The 12,878-nt window shown below is 45.9% G+C and overlaps 1 protein-coding gene across 2 annotated transcripts in view; it reads left to right on the top strand.

Moving 5' to 3' along the window:
* The first annotated feature begins 5,645 nt into the window (after window positions 1-5,645).
* The window catches only part of SLC22A23 (solute carrier family 22 member 23), a 104,219-nt gene continuing 96,986 nt past the window's right edge, over window positions 5,646-12,878 (top strand). For both annotated transcript variants that reach the window (XM_021544785.4, XM_021544784.4), the window contains exon 1: window positions 5,646-6,302. In XM_021544785.4, the coding sequence (XP_021400460.2) occupies window positions 5,772-6,302 (531 nt within the window). In that variant the 5' untranslated portion in view covers window positions 5,646-5,771. The remainder of the gene's footprint in view (window positions 6,303-12,878) is intronic.

The raw sequence follows: 12,878 nt of genomic DNA, 5'->3' as shown, positions 1-12,878 counted from the left end.
TCATTAAATAAGTCATGGGGCTCCATACCAAACAAGGAAAAAACAAAGTATTGAAATGCTTCTCATTCAGACACAGATTCTCAAAGGTATTTTAATTGCTAAGAATCAAGCTTCTTATGTGAGCATCTATTGGTTCTTTTATTTACTTTTATTTTTAACTGAACAAAACAGGAGATCTGCAAGAAAAATTGTCAGCTATCATGTAATTATAGGTTGTAGCATAATGCACCATTCATTAAAGTTTGCATCTTAATGTACGTGCACCATATCTAGGGCACAAATTGACATTGCCCAAGCAATCTTACTTACAGCATTTACCAATATCACATTGCTTGACTTTTCAACACGTACAATTTTCCCCAGTAACTAGTGTACAAATAATTTTCTCTGTTTTTAGGATAATACACAAGGTCATCCACATTTCTCAGTGTGCTGACACCTGTAGGAGAAAGGGGATGGGAACCCTTCTCCTCTTCATCCCTCCCCATATGGGGTACATACCTCTACCAGTGGAGTAAATGACACAAATAATTGGTTGTCATCTTTTTTGAATCAGCATCAGGAGGATAGAACATTTTGGCAATGAGTTTCGCCAATGTTTGCTGACATCAGAAGAACAGTGGAAGTCAAGCGTTGTTGGTTCAATCAGGATCATAAGAGAGCACACTGAAATAAGCACAGGCTTTTCTAGCTGTTCTCCAGGTGGCTTAGCCCCTTTTACCACTTTAAACTCATTCTTCTTTCTTTTGGTTTATCTAACCTCACATCCAGTCTTGACAGTACTCACCTGACCCTCCTGAGCTGAAAAATCCCTTATAGCTTGATGGAGCCCTGGAAATCCAAATCCAACCCCATAGCCAATCCTGTTTCAAGAGGAGGGGAGACTAGAGACCTCCTGATCCTTTTCAAATTCAATTTTCATATGATCCTATGAAGACACCATGCTTTTCTCCAGTATTTAAATAGTCTTCATTCCAGTAGGTAAGTTTATTAATCAAACTTTGTACCAAGTAGCTTTGGATTATTACACTGTGATAATTCCACCTCTACAGTACAAGATTCCCTTAGACAAAAAAGGCAATGAAGAATGCATCCCATAAAACAATAAAATATAGCTATGGTTGTTGCTATGGAATGAAGTTGCTGCAAATTCCACATAAACTGGGAATTTATGCCAGGAGTTCTTCAAAGTACTGTGGCTGGCCTTCCAACAATGTGAAAATGTTAACACCAAGGCTAAGGGAGCTTGAATATTTTTCCCCTTCCTTTGTGTAAACATGATAATATTTCTCTGTGTCCTGGCTTGAAACCCTCTTGAGCTGCGGTGGGTGCCAATAGACAGGATGTTTGTTCTGCAGCAGGAGGCTTGTTCTGCAACAGGGCAATCAAACTACTCCTGTCAGAGTAGGTCATAGCCACCTTCTCTTCTCCTCCACTGCAAACTGCTGATGACCCAGGTCATAATGGTGCACAGATTTTCTAATATAATTCAATGAAGGTGGACAAAATAAATAAAAATAGATTTATTTGTTTTCTTCTTGAATACAATTCATTTTTTAAACCATATCTTGTTGTATTTCTGCAAAGGATTACCCCAATCCTGGTTCTCTCCCAGGTCAAAAAGTCACTGCTGGAGAAACCTTGTTTGATCACAAAATGTAGCTCCTCATGAAGCCTTGCTCAGAAGAGAGCCTTGATGCTTAACTTCAGCATTTGTTGCTGTGTAGGGCCATACCACTCCTCTAGACTATTTCTTGAAAACAATTTTCATTTCCTCATGTAAACCAAAAACAGTTTGCACAGGAATATGTAAAGGCATTTCTCTTTTTTGGAAGATTTCTTTTCCCATAACATTTTGCTTCAGTAGAACTTACTTCATCAAAAATTTATTTCTTAGCTCCTAGAAATGTGTTTTCTTTCCTCTTTTGTCTGCAACCTTCTACTCAGAAACAGTCTCTTGAGGATCACTGTTTCAAGGGCAGAACTCCTACTATGCAAAATATGTAACCCTCAGGAAAATGCTACCTTTGAAATTTTTCCATTCCAAACAAAAAATCAGGATGTAGAAGCAGCCCAGAAAAGGTGTTTGGGATAAAAACGTTTGATCAGATTGAGTAAGGGTTGTAACCTCTCATTACAGGCTTTTCATTGTACTATATGACTTTATTCTCTTTCTACAGATTTTCTACACCTACTTGCTTCTCTAAGTGCTCTTCTTTTCCTTCCCATTTCTCCCCAGTTTTCAATTCTTTGCTTTCTTCAGTCAAATTCCTCTATCTTCAGAACTTCAACTTGAGACTTCCATTCCTAAAGTTCTCTTCCCCTCAACATTTCAACCTGCCAGTCCCAAGCCATGATGAGGCCTTTTCCCCTCCGTGGGAAAAAACAGTGAGTGGTAGCTGGGATTTTCTAGAAGACCTGTCACAAATGATCACATTTCAGAAGAAATTTAGGTATGTTAGGAAGCAGGCAATTGGGCTAATCATGAGCTCACAGAAAGCAAGCACAGAGAAAGCAGATTTTTCCATGGGATGAGTGCAGAAATTCTGCTTGGCAAGAATGGGTAAGGACAAATGCACACACACACAAAAGCCATACAACAAAGTAAAGTTAACTAGCAAGAGCATCCCAAGTAATGAGAAATCATTGGATAAGTACGTCAGTGGTAAGAAGTCTCAAAATCAAGAGAGAAAGCTATTGACTGATGCCAAAGATTGCCTCAAGCCATCTTTGCACCAGTCTTGGCTAGAAGAGGTCAGTTTTGATCAGCTGACTGATGTGATACACATTAATGACAAGGGAATAAGGCTTCAGCCCAGGCTGGGGCAGAACCAGTTACAAGAGTACTTAGGTGACATCGAGATGTTCAAAGCAACAGTCTGGCTGCACTTTTTTGCCAGGGTAGTGAAGGAAGTGGCTCAAACAGCACTGGAAACACTAGTGTTTATCTTTGAGAATCCAGGGAAAATGGGCAAGAAATTAACAAACTGATGCCTGTCCTTAAAAGTGGCCTTTGAAAATAAATAAGCCAGACTTTTGTCCCAGAAATCTAGTACAAATAGACACACAATTTGTAGACTGATAGGAGAAAACAATAGGGTAAGCAGCTATTAATATGAACTTGTCAGCTACAAACTGGGACAATCTGGGCACATTTCCCTGGGCAATGAAGAGTAGATCGTGTTATGGAAGACAGGAGAGTGGACTCCACTCATCTGTGCCTTAGTTAGGCGCTATGCATGGGCTTACAAGGAAGGGAGTTCAGTTTATTTGAAAAATTTGGGCAGGGGGTACAGAAGTTTGGAAACAGTTGTCAGTGTTTTACAAGCAAGAGGGTGGATTATAAATGCAGCTCCAAAGGGGGGTGTTTCATTACCAGCCTTCTGAGCTGGCATTAACTGGTGAGCAACTGTAAACACATCGGAGGGTGAAATAAGAATTCAAAATAACCTTAAGAAGCTGCTTGGAAAGTCAAAGAACATGACTGAAAAGCAACGAGAGGAATTGTTTTTGCAGGCAGGGTTACCCCCTGCCCACACAGAGGCTGGGGCATTGCTCAGCACAGGCTGCAGACACCAGCTGAGGAGTGACCAAAGAGCTGCAGGCAGTCAGTGGCCAAAGAGACTGCAGCAGAAGCAGGCAAACTGCAGATGGTCATCTTAAAGAAAACATTGCACAGGGACGTGACAGCAGCCATCAGATGTAAAAGGACACTGTAACACAGAAAGAAGAGACTTCCCTTGGCAGGGACCACCACATTCACATTTCAGCAAGGAATATTCAGAGAGGAGGATAAAGTGTCATCTGGATAGGCTGTATGGCCTCTGAAGTACTGAGTGTTACTCAGAGCAGAATCCAGGGAAGCCTCGCAAAAGGGACACAGAGACACACTGAAGTGGTGTAGATGTGAAACCTTTATGTCCTCTGTAAGACAAAGAGCTAAAGAGAAGAAGGTCTAAGGCGTTAACGGTGTACCATAATTTGCTAGCAGAGACCAGATCAAGTACGTGAAATTCCATCAATAACTTGCTCTTCCATTTACATTTGGCAATGACACCCATCCTCTTCTAATGCACACAAGCATTTTCTGCTCACTAGCTGTGTTCACGTGTACAAGCGTATATTGATCTGTTTTCTCTTTCCCTTCTTACAAAGGAAAAAATAACCGCAAAGTTCAGTAATGCACGGGCTGTGCTCTACGATGAAAATAGTCGGAGGCACTTACACGCTGAAGTAAATTTAGCTTAACATAAAAATAACCTTCACAAATTTGAAATGCCTGTTTTACAATTAACGTCAGGTGCTAACAGGATATAATTTTCTTCAAAGTGTGTACTAATGTGACAGGCTGACTGAAGCGATGCAGGGACGTCTCCTCGCCGCCCTCTGGGTCTCAGAAACGCCTCCTTCACCTTTCAGCTCTTCCCATTGAGTCTCGTCCTTTCTTCAGCCACACAGGGTGCTCCTGCGGCTCGGCGATGCGGTGCGCTCCCGCCCAGCCCGCTGCAGCCGCGCTGCGTTATTAAAGGCACACAAACCGCGTAAATAATTGATACGGAGCTAGCGCGCTGCGGAGCCGGGGCGCCTCCTCCTCTCCCCCAGCCCTCGCCCTGCTCGCCCAGCGGCCCTACCTGCCCCGGCCCGCCGGAGCGCGGCGCGGCCGCGGGGCGGCGCGGAGCCCCCGCGGAGCCGCCCCGCGCCCTCCCCGCCCCGCGGCGCCGGCCCGCCCCCGGCGGCAGCGGGTCCCTGGCGGGGGCCGGGCCGGGCCGGCGGCGCGGCGGGAGCAGGTGCGGCCGCCCGGCACCGCGGGGGCGGAGCGGGGGGCGGTGGCGCCGGCGCCGGGCCGGCAGGTGGGGGCCGCCGGGAGGCGGAGGGCGAGGAGCCGGGTGGGTCTGTCCGCCCGCCTCTGGAGGTGCGGCCGGCGGCACGGCGCGGCGAGCGGGCTGCCGCGGGAGGCGCACGGCGGTGGCGGCGGCGGTGACCGCGTCCGCAGCCCGGGCCGCGGAGGGGCCGGCGGGGCCCCTTGCTGCAGAGCCAGATGTGCGGGACGCGGGGCTGCGAAGGGTCGGCGGGGAGGTGCCGGGGGCTGCCGCCGCCGCTGCTGCCGCGGCCGGGGGGGAGCCCTTAGCTGTGCGGGAAGCGGGGAAGCCGTGTCGGGAGCTGTTATTTTCTTCTCCTCCTTCCTTTGCCTTCCCTCTTGTCCCTCCTCCCCCTCCTCACTAAAACCGGGAGAGGAGGCGTGTTCGTTGCCTTGCTGCACCGGTTTTGCTTGGTTTGTTGTTGCAGGGTTTGGTTCTCAGGGTGGCTGGTTTTTTTGGTTTTTTCTCTTTTCTCTTCCAACCTCTCCGCCTTCTCCCTTCCTCTCCTCTGGCCCATCGCATGCTCGGATCCGGCTGGATCCTTCCTTTGCTTTTCGGCGGTGCCTCTCGGAAGGGGGAAGGGAGAGCTGGGATGAGTGCAGCTTGACGCACAGGAGAGGAGCGGGGGGGCACCGCCGGCAGCTGCAGCGGTTCGTGGCCGCAAGCTGCGGGTGAGAAACGGAGAGAGCGAGGGGCTCCCTCGGTGCCTCCCCCTTTTTTCGCCCCTGTCCTTCCTCCCTCTCTCCCTCCCCCATTCGTCTCCTGCCGGGTCCGGCTGGGAGCGTGTGTGCAATACCTTACGTTGTAAGGTGTGTGTGTGTGTGTGTGTGCGCGGAGCAGAGGGAGGGAAGGACTCGCGAGGGAGCCGGGGCTGCCCCGGCCCCCCCTATGTGAGCCTCCCCGGGCGGCTGGATGGCGATAGACCGACGCCGTGAGGCGGGCGGCGGGGGCCGGCCGCTGCCCGAGGAGAACGGCTCGGTGCCGGGGGCCGTGGGGGGGGGCGCCGCTGCCCCCCCGGGGCCTCCCCCCGCCAACGCCGCCGGGGCCGAGATCCAGGCGCTGCCGGTGCCGCCGCCCGCCGCCGCCTGCAGCCCGCTGCTCCTCGACTACGACGGCTCGGTGCTACCCTTCCTTGGGGGGCTGGGCGGCCGGTACCAGCGGACCCTGGTGCTGCTCACTTGGGTCCCGGCGCTCGTCATCGGCTTCAGCAAGTTCTCGGACTCCTTCCTCCTGGACCAGCCCGACTTCTGGTGCCGGGAGGCGGACGGGCAGGGCAACTGGAGCGGGACCCTGGCGCCGATCCACGCCAACCACAGCGGCAACGGGAGCATCTTCCCCCCGCCCGGGCTGCCCACCCCTGCGGGGGGCAACGCCAGCGAGTGCGGCTGCCGCGAGTGGCACTACCGCATCAGAGCCGGCCTCGTCCAAAACGTCGTGAGCAAGGTGAGAAAGGCGACTTCCCTCGGCCCCCCTCCCTGTCCAGTCCAGCCCTCACGGACCCTCTCGACACTCGCTCTTTCCAAGGCAAGGGGAGCAGCTGGACACGACACGGATCTGTCCTTGCGTGCTGCGGGGGTCGGTCGAGTCCCCGTGGGTTAGCCTCCCACCCGGAGAAAATCAATCCCACATCCGCGCAGCCCTTTCTCTCCCGGGGTGGCACACTCGGTGTTCAGCCTGTTCGTTTGTACCCGCACGCTGGTTGCAGCACTAAGCTGCAAAGTTATGTCCTGACACGGGATCCTGTGTGTGTGTCTCTGAGTTCCTGCTGCTGTCCTGCTGTCTCTGGGTGTCTGTGGGAAAGATGCTGTAGGCATCAGCCCCAGCTAAGGGGAAAGGGTTGGGGAGAGGGCTGTGGTTGATCTTTGTGCAAGTATTCTAAAGCAGCCCTACACATCAAAAACCAGGATGATTTTTGGGGAAGCTGAAGAAATGGTGACTGTTGGGAGTAAAATAAGCCAAAAGTTAGCCCGAATTCTTCCGGTTTTGTACTTATTCTCCTGAAAACTGTCTTGGCAGAGCAATTAAAGAAATGTTGTTTTACTCCAGAAGCAGAAAGTGCATGCTGCTGTGTTTTGTGTTTCCCCATGTAATGACTAAAGTGGAAAATTTCTAGTGAAGAGACTGTGTAGCTTTCTGCTCTTGCTTTGTATTTGCTGAGTAGTGCATATCAAAAAATCACCTTCCCTTTTCACCTGAAAGCTTTTGCTTGTTTATAGTATCAGCCATACAAAAGCCCCGCTGGCTGCAGGTGGGCCTTATTGATATTAACAGGCAGCTGGAGCTCCTGGAAATGTAAAATGAAATGGTTACACCAGGGAAGTAGTTCCCTTAATCTCAAGACCCCCTCCTAAGATCAGCAAAAATTACTTCCTGCCTGGGAGCAGTGCTTTGGCTTAACTGTGTTTATCTAGTTGGGATAAAGAAAGGAGGCAACAATCAGATGAGCAACATGATTGTGCTTTGGTCAGCCAGCACGCACTTATATTGAATCATTGAAATCATTTCGGTTTCTTTTTGTGTCCCTTGAAAAAGTGTGCAACAGGGAAAAAGTAAATCCCTCAATACCTTGAACATAGAAAGGATTAAAAAGGAAGGTAACCCAGCTACTTTCCTTTCGTGAGAGAAACATAGGCACATGTTGAATCTGATTGGTTTGTGATACAGAAATGCATAAGAAAATTAGACATTTAAGAAAGTCAGATTTTCTTCTGTTTATATACAGAGACTGAGCAATTCACATGTTTGGGGGCCTAACACTGAAGTTTTAGCACGAAAAAAATGATCCTGAAATTTTTTTTTTTAGTCTAAACTTTAAAAAAAAATTTTGGAAATGTTTGGATCTTTTGAAGGTCATCATCAAGTTGGCCACAAAAGGTCAAGGGAGAGTTAGTTTGCTGTCTTGCATGCTTCTTTAGAGATAATAAAAAAAGTGTTCCTTGGAAGAACTTGCTGTAAAGGGCAGATCAATTTTAAGGGATAAACAAACATCTGTGGCCCCTGCTGTCTTGTTTTCTATTAGAAAGAATAATAATCATCTTTTGAGACTATGGGTTTTTCCAGTGTGGAGTTTTTATTTTTATTGTATGCTCACTTCCAAAAACCTGGCAGCTCCTTTGCTTTGATTTGTAATCCCATGTAATTATAATTAGATTGTTTTCTCAGGGTCAGGATTCCTCCTTAGTTTGTGCTTTTAGTTTTGGGGGTTTTCTGGGTGGGGGTACTGCCTGTTTTTATTCTAATGAAGAAAGAGAGGAAAAACCGAGACAGAACATCATCATAGCTTGATTTGGACTTAATTTCTTATCAATCCCCAGGAGCTCTGATACTGTGGGAGCAATTTTTGTAACTGCTGACTCTTCTTACATGCATCTCACTATCCTTTGAAAGAAAGAGCTGCTCTGGATGAATTCAAGAGACTGGATGTTCAGATCACCCTTAACTCTCCTCAAAAATACATTTTTTTCTGTAACGTATTATGCAATGTTCTCATCTTTCTAAATAGAGTTTTATTAAATCTTAGTCTAATATATGCTCATCAGTGTAGTAGCCAGGGGTTATATTGAAATATCATAAAGAGAGCCAAAAGTATATTAATAAAAAATGTACTTTTGTTTGGCAAGTAAATCCTCACTTACCTTCAGTGGTCTGAGCTAACAGCTGCTGGATGCTCCGTCATTGCTTTGTATTCAGAAACAATGAAACAATTCTGGTTATTTAGCACAAAGTATATTTGATGTGCATACATATGAGACCTCACTGTTCCCCCCATTCCTCAGGGGTAGGATAGCTGTCCTTAAATTGTGTCAAGTTCTACTGTCTCCACAGCCTCTCTTCTAATGACACTCCCTTCTTCAGATGCTATATCCCTGTCCAGGCTTTCTCAGCTGTCCCTTCCTTGGTGCCTGTTTTACCCCAGCCTATGTGTCATGCTTGGGATTGATGGAGTGGAGGTCTTGCTATTTCTAGCCCTGCCCAGTGCTTTGTTTAGCCCCACTTCTTTGAGTGTTTGCTGGAGCCAGCGGTGGCCTTGCACCTTTCCTGAAGACTGGCATTGCTGTCTCAGACACTGTCATTATCCCAGCCTGCTTGACTGAGTCACTGGGAACGGTGCTTTTTATAGTGCTGCCAGTCATTAGACCTGGAAATGGTAATAAAGGACATAGTGCTTATTATTTAACACTGCTGAAATACATGTAGTGAAGAGGTCAGATGCATAATTTAACCACAGGGATTCCAGTGGCCATGTTAAATCACCCTTCTGAGCTAATGTCCTGACTTGGCATATAAATCTTGGTCTTTAGCTTGGAATATACATAAATATCTTCCCATAGCACAATTCACTTGCAAGGCCTTTTCACTGCTAAATGGTTCTTTGAAGATTTCATCTATTCTTTATCACAACATCACTATGCTCTTATAAACAGAGACCATGTGTATTTCTTGAGGTACTTCCTAAACCAGCCCGTAGGCAAAAGGCTAGAATCATCTCACCTGTGTCCAAAGGAAGGATGCTGAGAAAGACTTTTTTTTTTTTTTTTTTTTTTTTTTTTTTTTTTTTCCTCCTGTGGGGAAGCCCAAGATCTCCTTTTAGCCCTTTGTAAAGTGGTGCTTCAGGTAAATGATTAGCATTAACACAATGAGCAACCTTATGACAACTAATATTTGTAGCCATGAAGCTTAACGGGAAGCTAGAGTGTGTACTCAGCAGGGACTTTTCTAACTCTCTCACTTACTTCTTTAGTGCCTGCATCTTCTGACCATCTGCAAAGCCAGCTGTTATCGTGGGACAACATTTTCATGGAAGCTCTTAGTTACAGGACTGATGGTTGTTGGTTTATTTCACTCCGTTACTAGGATGACCAATCCTCTGTGTTTGATTGCATTAAGTGGTGGGGTTGTTTGCTGTTCTGCATGCTGATTTGTATAATGGAGACCAAAAGCTGATGATGGGCAAGGACTGGACTTGATTAAATTGCAGAGGTTTATGGCACCAGCATCCCTCTGTGTGCACTTGCAATGTTCCAGATCATTCCACCTCTTGGGGCTGGTATAAGATGGAAGTGGTTAGTTGAAGGCTGCATTTTAATCACTTGGAGCAATTATGTAATAATATTTCATGTCTAGTCCCAAGGGAATTCCTGTTGTGACTGCTTTTATGCTCCAGATGCCTTGTTTTCCTGCAATGCTTGGCTCTCAACTTCCCACTTGATTTGGGTTGAGTCATCTTCCCAAAGTGACATGGCAATCGTTTTACCTATTTGCCACTGGTTCAAACATTCTCATAGCCAATTTGGCTAAGCCTCTAGAAAACCGTCCCTGCCAAAAAAGTGGAGCTGAAGTCAGAAGAGCCAAATGGTCCAGGGGCAAGGATGTCTGAGCTTGAATTGGTTTGGTCTATGACTGGTGCTCTTTGCTCCTGCAAGGGGAGATGTCTATGCTTAACCAGTCTTCCTTCTCCTTGCTCTTATTGCAGTTCTTATTACTTTTCTGGGTACACCTTCATCTGATTCAGTTTATTAGCCTGGTAGAAAACTTCCTCTTAAAATAATTTTTTTTCTTCTTTTCCTGGGTGTTCTACTGGGTTAAATGAAGTTAAATTGTTCTGTGCAGTAACATGTGCTTTAGTCTGTGATGTTGCCTTGTGGGATTATTGCTGGTATCTGTAAGTAGCCAGAAATGATAAAACAAACAAATTTCTTTGTGATAATAGTGATGATGAATTTGGCATGGTTTGCAGAATAATATTTCTTGAGGTAGAGGATAGGTGTACATTTTAAATGTACGTTCAGAATATAGTTATTAATTACTTTGAAGGGAACCCTATGACAAGGTCCTTCCCAAAATAAGAACTGTGCCACCCTTATCTCCTCCATTTGTCCCTGTAATCTCATTTGTTTCTGCATATTCTCCAGTTGGCTGGTCTCTGCAAAGAGACTTTAGAAATGCTGATGCTTCTTTTTTTTCCCTGCAATGAACAGTATTTGTCAGTGTTAGTTCCTGGCTGACTGGCTTCTACCTAGTCCCAAATCAATGCAGACCTTGAGTTATTGTACCCACTATGGTAGTTGGGTCAAAGGGGCAATATTGAAGCTACTACATCACTTTGTTTCCACTGAATATATTGAAAGGGGTGTAGGGACCTTAGTGCAAGGCCTAACTTACAGAGGGCAGAAAGCCTGTTCTAAATTTCTTTCAGCCAAGGCTTTGGAATGACTCTCAGCTTCTAATGGGTACTGAAGGGTCCAACAAATCCCTGTGGTCAGAGGTATCCAGAAACACTGCCAGACCAGAGCAAACATCTACTACTGTTTTATTTCATGGCTTCCTCCGCTATGCGAGAGATCCCAAATTAATTTTTTTCCTTCTTCTCTCTGCAAGTTAGCTGATAAAGAGTCAGTGGTTACTGCTCTGAGCCTTCATAGACTTAAAAAGAAAAATCTTTCTGTTAAAGAGGAGGCAAAGGGGAGCTGTTGGCTTGTCCTGCTGCAGCTGCCCTGACGCCTGCTTGCACACACTGAGTGTGGTGACGGAGCCTCCTGATTATAAGGGTGCAAGTGAGCAACACCCTGAAAAAACAGGGCGAGTTTCTGGCTGAGGGGCATCAAGGAATGGGATGGTTCTTTTGGGAACAGCACCTGTAACTTCCCATGTGAAGAACTCTCTTTTGCCTGCAAACAGAAAATAATCTGATGTCTGAAATAACCATGTGTGATATCACGAGGCTTCTTGTTTAATGAGCATAGATACTGGTTTTACTGATTTGGGGGTGTTATGTACTGGCTAAAGCCTTTTAAAGTAGTTGGTCTAGAAAGCAGAGACTGGATTAAGACTGCTACTGACAACAGAACTCGAGTAGTTTTGAGTTTTTGTCTGGCATAGATTCTTTTTCATTACAAGTAATGTACATGCAATTCATGTTTATTATCGACCTTAAGATAAAGCGTCCCAGTTACAGGAATCTGATTACCATAAATAGTTTGTAGCATTCCTAGAACTATCAATGATCCTTCAGGAAGGTAATTCTGTATTGAAATCTCTTGAAGACATTCTCAGCTTTCCAAATGAGCCTTTCATATCAGTCATTTTTGTATGTATGTCAAACAACTGCCTTTTTTTTTTTTTTAACCTCCTGGATAGATGTGATGTTTGAAATGCTTGGGGTTCTGTTCTGTTTTTGTTTCCACTCCTTAATACATCCTGTATCTCTGTCACGTAATTTAAATATACCGACCCTGCCCATGTTGTGACAGAAATTGCTGGCTGTGGTGAATGTTTACCAGCTGTGCAGGCAGTCTAACCCCAAATTTCTGAAGTGCACTAACAGTTCTACCTCTTCTTACTGTGGTTACAAGACTGCAGTTAGAAAAGGTGACCTCGTGTTTTTTTTAAGCATTTGTCAAAGAAAGGAACTGGCACTCAGGAAAGCATGTAATTTGGAGCCAGTTTTGATGGTAATGTTGAGATGGGGCTTATAGGACAGCCAAACTTCAGGGGTTCATTTCTTAATGAAACAACATCTGGAATAGCACAAGATTTATGAACTTCAAGACTTTGGCAATACTAGTGGAGAAAAATCTTAAATCTTGACAAATCAGTTCTAGAGAGCTGCTAGATTTAGAAAATGCTGAAAGAGATACAGTGCTTTTTATGATACCTTTTTGTGTATCTTTTGTTTTTTCCGTCAGGCTATTTGCTCCTGCCTACCTGTCATCCCTGCAAAGGACAGCTACTCTCACTCCATCCCTTTCATATTCCTTCCTCTTCCCGCTCTTCTTCAGTGCAGCCAGGCTGGCGCTGGCTTACCCGCAAGTAACTGTGGAATTAATTAGGCTGAGATCTTGCTACAGAACAAAGGACTGGGGTTTGCTGCAGACAATGTGTGGAAGATCAGAGTAGCCTGTTGTAGCTGCAGCTTTGCAGCAGTGCTGAGTGTTCAGTTCTTGCACTGAATTCCATCAAAACAGTTTTTCTCAGGTTTTGGTCACCTCAACTCAAACCTGTACTTAGCTCTTGTAATGT

The sequence above is a fragment of the Lonchura striata genome, chromosome 2 (genome assembly GCF_050655825.1).
Source record: "Lonchura striata isolate lonStrDom1 chromosome 2, ASM5065582v1, whole genome shotgun sequence".
NCBI classification, from domain to species: domain Eukaryota; kingdom Metazoa; phylum Chordata; class Aves; order Passeriformes; family Estrildidae; genus Lonchura; species Lonchura striata.
Note: the sequence above shows the minus strand (reverse complement) of the source record. Positions and strands in the feature narration are given on the sequence as shown.